This window comes from Anneissia japonica, unplaced genomic scaffold, assembly GCF_011630105.1.
Source record: "Anneissia japonica isolate Jap-2015-1 unplaced genomic scaffold, ASM1163010v1 scaffold10712_len34958_cov120, whole genome shotgun sequence".
Lineage (NCBI taxonomy): Eukaryota > Metazoa > Echinodermata > Crinoidea > Comatulida > Comatulidae > Anneissia > Anneissia japonica.
The window spans coordinates 7,834-14,061 of NW_022690800.1; the positions used below are offsets into that span (position 1 = coordinate 7,834).

Here is a 6,228-nt window from a genome sequence, read left to right on the forward strand (position 1 = left end):
TAGGTATAAGTCGCCCTGGAAAAAAATACCCCTGAAAAAAAGGCCTGGAAAAAATGGCCCGAGAAAAAAGGCTCCGCTAAAAATGGTTCCAACTGACAGGAGGTAAACTTACTGTATTGTACTATAGAAAGTATTATATAATCACACCTACTGAACTTAAGGTACAAATAGGCCTGTAAGTTTTGGGGGTTTTTTTTAAATAAAAATGTCGTTAGACATTTTACCTGAGCCTCAATTTGTTTTTATTTTGTTCTTAATTTTTAAGCAATTTCAGCCTCATTGTTCTTATAAAATGTGTTCTTATAAAAAAAAAAGTGTATTACGCCGTGAAACCTGATGCCGACACAATTACGAAAAAGAAGCAGAAGTGGAACTTACTACATGTAGCCGGAAATCCTGTCCAACTCCCATCCGAACAGACTCTTTCTCCTCCATTAATGAGTTGATATTTACCGATATCATAGCACCGCGTTATCAGTATTGTCCCAGAAGGGAACTTGGTGTTGGAAGGAGTGAACTTGTCCAAGTCATATCGGTAGTTGACATTTACTATAGTGTATTCGTTGATCGTTGGCATTCCACAGTCTTCTTCGACTACTATACTTGTTGATGGACTTGTATCTGCTTGTTTTACTGACAAAATATCCAAAGGTTTAATTTTCATCAGGGTGTCGCCAGTGAGGGGGAGAGGGATAAGACCTGTCTCTTATACACATCTAGATGTGTATAAGAGACAGACATAAAGCATGCAGATTTGTTTAGCTGTTGAATGAGAAATACACGTTATATACAGTTATTATTTACCACAAGCAAAGCTAGCAACAGGGCCTTTGTACACTATTTCTGCATTTCTGCATTCTCCTGATAAAAAGGAATCTCCATTGTCAAGGATGTAGCCGCTCTCACATGAAATGACGATCGTATCCTGGTTGTCAATGGAACTAGCTAGACTTCTTTTACTGTTGATATAGACGATGATATTCTCCAACTGAGGTACCTGGCATGCCAAATCTGTCAGATTAAAGATACTATTTAAAAATATAATATAGAAATATTGAGATTACATTAACAATCAGCAACTTCCTAATTTGATTAGGCTGATGTATACAGTGTCCCAAAAAAGTTTAAATTGTGAGTTTTTGAAAAATGTGTTTAGTTTCTTTATTCATTTAAGCAGAATGTCAACAACGCAAGATATAAATTGCTTATTTACCTGGTAAGGCCTACCTAAAATATGTTAAATATTTAAAAGTATTAGGAATGATACATTACAAGTCTTCTGTTGTGTAGAGCCGTGGTGCTTAACCCACCGAGAGATTTGGAATGCGAGACATCAAAGATTAATATAAAAAATCATCAAAATATTGTGTGAATTGTCTGATTTCTTACACATAATTCCTGATGAAAAGGATTTATATATAATATAATGAAACTATATTATAGTTTCATTAATATTTTAACTATTACAAATTATTGTAAGCTAAAGTGACAATTGCTTTTTAGTACTTACCTTCAGTGGGGACCTCACAGGCGACTACACCGAATCTTAAGCTGATCTGTATATACCAATATTGTGGATATATCCTTACATATCTAGCTCGCACTGCCTCTGGAAAGACTTGTTGCGATGTTGTTCTTCTATCTACATTCCCAACAAAGACCTTATACAAAATTACAAAGATCAAGTAGATATTATCTTACTTCGAAACATAACAATATATTTAACAGTTCGTCCGCTTCCTATAAAGACTTTGTTTGATCTTTATTTTTTGTGATACGTTGAACGTATAGTGTAACACGTACGACTAAGACTATTATATATATATATATATATATATACATATAACATATGACGCTATATGTATATGTATATATATACGTATATATGTATATATTTGTATATATATAGGCATATATATAGGCCTTTATATATATATAGCCAAAGCCATTATACAATCGAAAGAAAAACTCAACAAACACTTAGCTGTTTAGTGTTGAACATGTTTTCGGCTCGCTCTGCGATGTAGAAGAGGAGGATCACATAAGTAAGTACGACAAACGTTTTTCTGGATACAAGGAGCAAAATACTCACCGCTTCTTCTTCGTTTTCATTGTTGACAATCGATTCCGGGGATTCGTCTTCCTCCCTGTATGCCACTTTATAAAGAGTAACCCAGGAATTCTTCCTGTAATTACCTTGTGTCATCACACCATACACATCCATTGAATGACCAAGATTTACTTCCAGCCACTGTCCAATCTCTTGTTTTCTAGGTATCCATGCTCCATCCTTCGCATACAAGCGACCGTTTGTCGGGCTGTTATCAGAGCTAAATGATGATGCCTTAAACGGCTGGGATCCCCTACGGACAACCTCAGATCTACATTCAGCTACTCGATTATAAAATAAATATTATTACCTTTTATATCGGATAAAAATATTTTTTATGTATATTTAATGCCGATTGATATTAACATTAATTATACCACAACATTGTCCTCATAAATAGGGAACAGTTTGAAAGTAGTGTTTGATATTGGTTGCCAAAAACTCGGATGTTTTAAGGAGCTCTATTAATTTACAATGTTTAATACATCCAAACGTCTATTTCAGAATAATGTTTATTTTTGTTTTATTCCTCGTGTAGTAATAGTTTATTTATCAATTTATAATGTAATTAGTTGTTTATTGTATAGATCAATTAAACTTACAGTCTGTATTAAAAATGCATTTCGGTACCTCTGATATATCCGGAGACCATTTGTAGTTAAGTTTGTTTCCAGGATTAGTGTCTCTAACACACGTACGTTCAAAACCTGGTAGTGTCTGTATGTATGGTAATCCAAAGCACCCGAGACGAACCTTACTTCCAGGTTTCAAGCTATCTGAGTAGCTGAACCATCCACCACCTGGATTTGTGTGCAGTTTGCACAAATTGTTACTATCAAATTCGTTCTCTGCAAATTAACAATTCAAATACAACTTTATAAATTATCCTACAGCAGATTTAATATAGTATTGTTAAAGGTCTATTTCATCAGCTCGCTTTAGCCGTTCCTTTCTTGGTCACTACATATAATTATAACAAACAATAGGCCTATATATAAACATTAAAAATAATAATAATTATAACAATAATAATAATAATACTAATAATAATAATAATAATAATAATATTATTATTATTATTAGTATTATTGTTATTATTATTGCTAGTGTATTGTTAATTATTGCTAGTGTATTGTTAGAGTCCAATGGATATTATTGATATAGCCAATCATGGCGTACTTTGGGTCCCTTGTAACTAAGACAGGACATCAGGCAAACTTGTCTCATCAGTCCTCTTACAGATGTGACAAAAAGGATCAGAATCGTCTTTCATTATTTTAGCGTTGCATACGTTAGTTGGAAGGCTTTGTCCTTGTGCTGAGATCAAGATTCAGTTTCCTGTTTTAGACTGCACCCACAGAGCCACGGATGAACGTATATTCAATGTCTCTTTCTGGTTTGTGTAGTCTTTGTGAGTATACTTTCCATTAAGTGGTCTCTTTATAGGTCTCTTTGAGAGTGTTTCGTCCAGACACTCGTACTTTCAGCTTTGGTTTTTGGCAGCAACTGGTTTTAACTGGTTTTCGTCTTGGGTGAGAATCGTATCCAGGATTACTTTTTTGAAGGTGGGGCGTGCAAAGTTGGACCAATTAGGAAGGCGAATGCAGAGCCACTCGCTTTTTCATACACTGTACGGTACTATAGCAAATTTAATGCTCATATCTGGGACGGATGCAGGATTTGGCGGTGGTGTTTGCGTATACAAAATGAGGAAAAGTACATGTAGATTGCCGGAAATTACGCTTTTTTTTTTTCAGTAAAATTCATCATCACCACATCACCGATATATAGTCAAAATAAAGCGCAAATTCTCATGAATTTATCAGCGATTTTCGGTAACCACAGAGATCTAATTAGTATGTGTGTAGAAAATAAAACCTAAAAATATTGTGTTTGATGTATTTACTTTACCTACTTCAAAGCTGTGAGTCACTACCACCTCAGCCCCAAAAATGGCTGGGGCGGATTTGAGAAAATTTGAGGAAATTGTACCTTTAGATGGCCGGAAAGGACACTTTTAAATAGTAAAATTCATTCTTAATCTATTATCAGCTTTTTTGGAAACCACAGAGATCTAATTAGTATGTGTGGTGTACGGTACTATAGAAAATAAAACTTAAAAACATTGTCTTTAATGTATTTACTTCTGTAATGTAAGTAATAAATTAGGTTTAATATTTTCTAGTACTAACATTATTGACAGCTCCCGAAACTGGTCTATCCTATTGTTTAAAGAAGCGTTCGCTATACGTAGGTATGCTGTCTCTTATACACATCTCTTAACAATGGGCTCAGAGCTTCAAAAGAGCTTTCTTTGTTTTTGTAGGTATCTTTGATCATTAGAGTAAGAATGCTTTGATCTTTTGTTTAAATCACTGCTATGTCACCTACTAGAGGTAAAGTTTTGATTGGTTAAACACTTTTGGTACTAGTGCATATAAGCTTGCTAATATGGATAATTTTTTTCATTTCTGATGATGACATAATTAATGTCGAAATATTGAATCCCAACACGATGGCGTGTATTTCAATACTTGGAGTATGTATTATACTTTCGTATTTACTTCACCTACTTCAAAACTGTCCACACGCATCTCAGACGAAAAGTGGTAAAATTTGGGAAAATTGTACCTCTAAAATGCCGGATATGACACTCTTATATAGTAAAATTCATCATCATCAATCTAATTAATTAGTATAGTGAAAAACAGGGCCCCCGTGACCATTTTCCGGGGACCAAGGTTTCTCTGCTGATTCGGCATCACTAGGGTATAAATAAAAAAAATGAGCGGGGGTGAGCCTCCTGAAAAAGGGCGGAACATGTTTTTTGGCGGCCATTTTTAAAATGGCTAGTAAAATCAAGAGAATGGCTCATAACTTTACTTCTACTCCATGAAAAAGGGTAAATCTGGTGTCTAACTATTTGTTATTAGGGTCACTGAATTCAATTAGACATGTTTCAAAAACCTAGGATGGCAGCCATTTTGAAATTCAAGATGGCTGCCATAGTAATCATTGAAAATCAAATATTCCAGTATAATTCCACTTCCTGTCGTTGAAAATGGTAAATTTGATGTCTACTCATATGTAATTAGGCTCTCTGAGTCCAATAAGAATAACTTCCGTAAGCTAGGGTGGCAGCCATTTTGAAATCCAAGATGGCCACCACATAAATTGTCAAAAATCAAATATTTTGATATATAATTGCATTTTTCCTCACTCAAAAATGTTAAATTTGGGGGTCTAATCATATTTTATTCACATTTTTGAGTCCAATGAACATAGTTTCAAAAACCAAGCATGTCAGCCATTTTGAAATTCAAGATGGCCGCCACAAAAATCGTCAAAAATAAAATATTTGGTATATAATTCCACTTGTCGATCAAAAGTTGTAACTTTGGTGAGAGTAACCTCTAAATCTCTGGCCATATTCAATGCTAATGGTACATTTAAAAAATGCCAGAAATCAAAACTTGTCCACTGTATGGATACAAAAACCAATTCTGCAGATACAGAATATACTGCTATCATTGATATGGGCATGGTCATCAGAAAGGCAATCCCTTATAAAGAACAAAGGCTTAATGAAGATGGTTCCTTGTTTACTCGGGAGAATTATGTCAACAAATGCAGAGATATTATATTTAAAAGACATCACAATGCATCAGCCATTATATGTGTTAATGACCCATACAGTAAAGAAGAGTCGATCAAATATAAAGAAAGAGAATGATGATCAAATGGGCAGAAAATACCTAATACACACATGAAGTTACAGGACCAGTTTTTATCAAGTAAAGAGTTTAACAAAATCCCGAAGAGCGATTACAACAAGTCAAGAATGCAAGAATTCATTAAAGAAACCCCAGCAAGAAGAAGTATAAAGTTGAAGGAATTTGAGTGTTGTACTCTTTAGAAAATTGTGTTGATTAGCAGATAATAGTGAGATACCAGAATTTAATTGTAGTCAGGCAGAAGCAGATAAATCGATGCTGACTATCTACTATCGCAGAACAAGCTGCAAAGTTACTAAACCAGTAGTAATAGACTCGGAGGATACAGATGTGTATGTTCCGGCTGCATACGTTGCACACAAGTTGCCAGGAGAACTAAAGATG

The 6,228-nt window shown here is 34.5% G+C and overlaps 1 protein-coding gene across 1 annotated transcript; it reads right to left on the reverse strand.

The window, feature by feature from the left end:
• Positions 1 to 289: 289 nt before the first annotated feature.
• LOC117099957 lies at positions 290 to 3,383 on the reverse strand. The gene is made up of 6 exons (XM_033239490.1): positions 3,329 to 3,383; positions 2,713 to 2,958; positions 2,093 to 2,391; positions 1,511 to 1,661; positions 805 to 1,011; positions 290 to 633 (listed from the first exon to the last, which is right to left on the reverse strand). The coding sequence occupies exons 1-6, from the start codon at positions 3,381 to 3,383 to the stop codon at positions 320 to 322; spliced, it is 1,272 nt and encodes a 423-aa protein (XP_033095381.1). The 3' UTR covers positions 290 to 319.
• Between the last annotated feature and the right edge of the window lie 2,845 nt (positions 3,384 to 6,228).

What these genes read in the sequence shown, in the direction of transcription:
- LOC117099957 (XM_033239490.1), bottom strand. Translation starts at nt 3,383, where the DNA reads ATGAAAGACGATTCTGATCCTTTTTGTCACATCTGTAAGAGGACTGAT. An exon ending in ATGCATTTTTAATACAGACT is followed by an intron (nt 2,392 to 2,712) that starts GTAAGTTTAATT and finishes ATAATCGAGTAG; the next exon opens with CTGAATGTAGATCTGAGGTT. An exon ending in TGTTGCTAGCTTTGCTTGTG is followed by an intron (nt 634 to 804) that starts GTAAATAATAAC and finishes ATATTTTGTCAG; the next exon opens with TAAAACAAGCAGATACAAGT.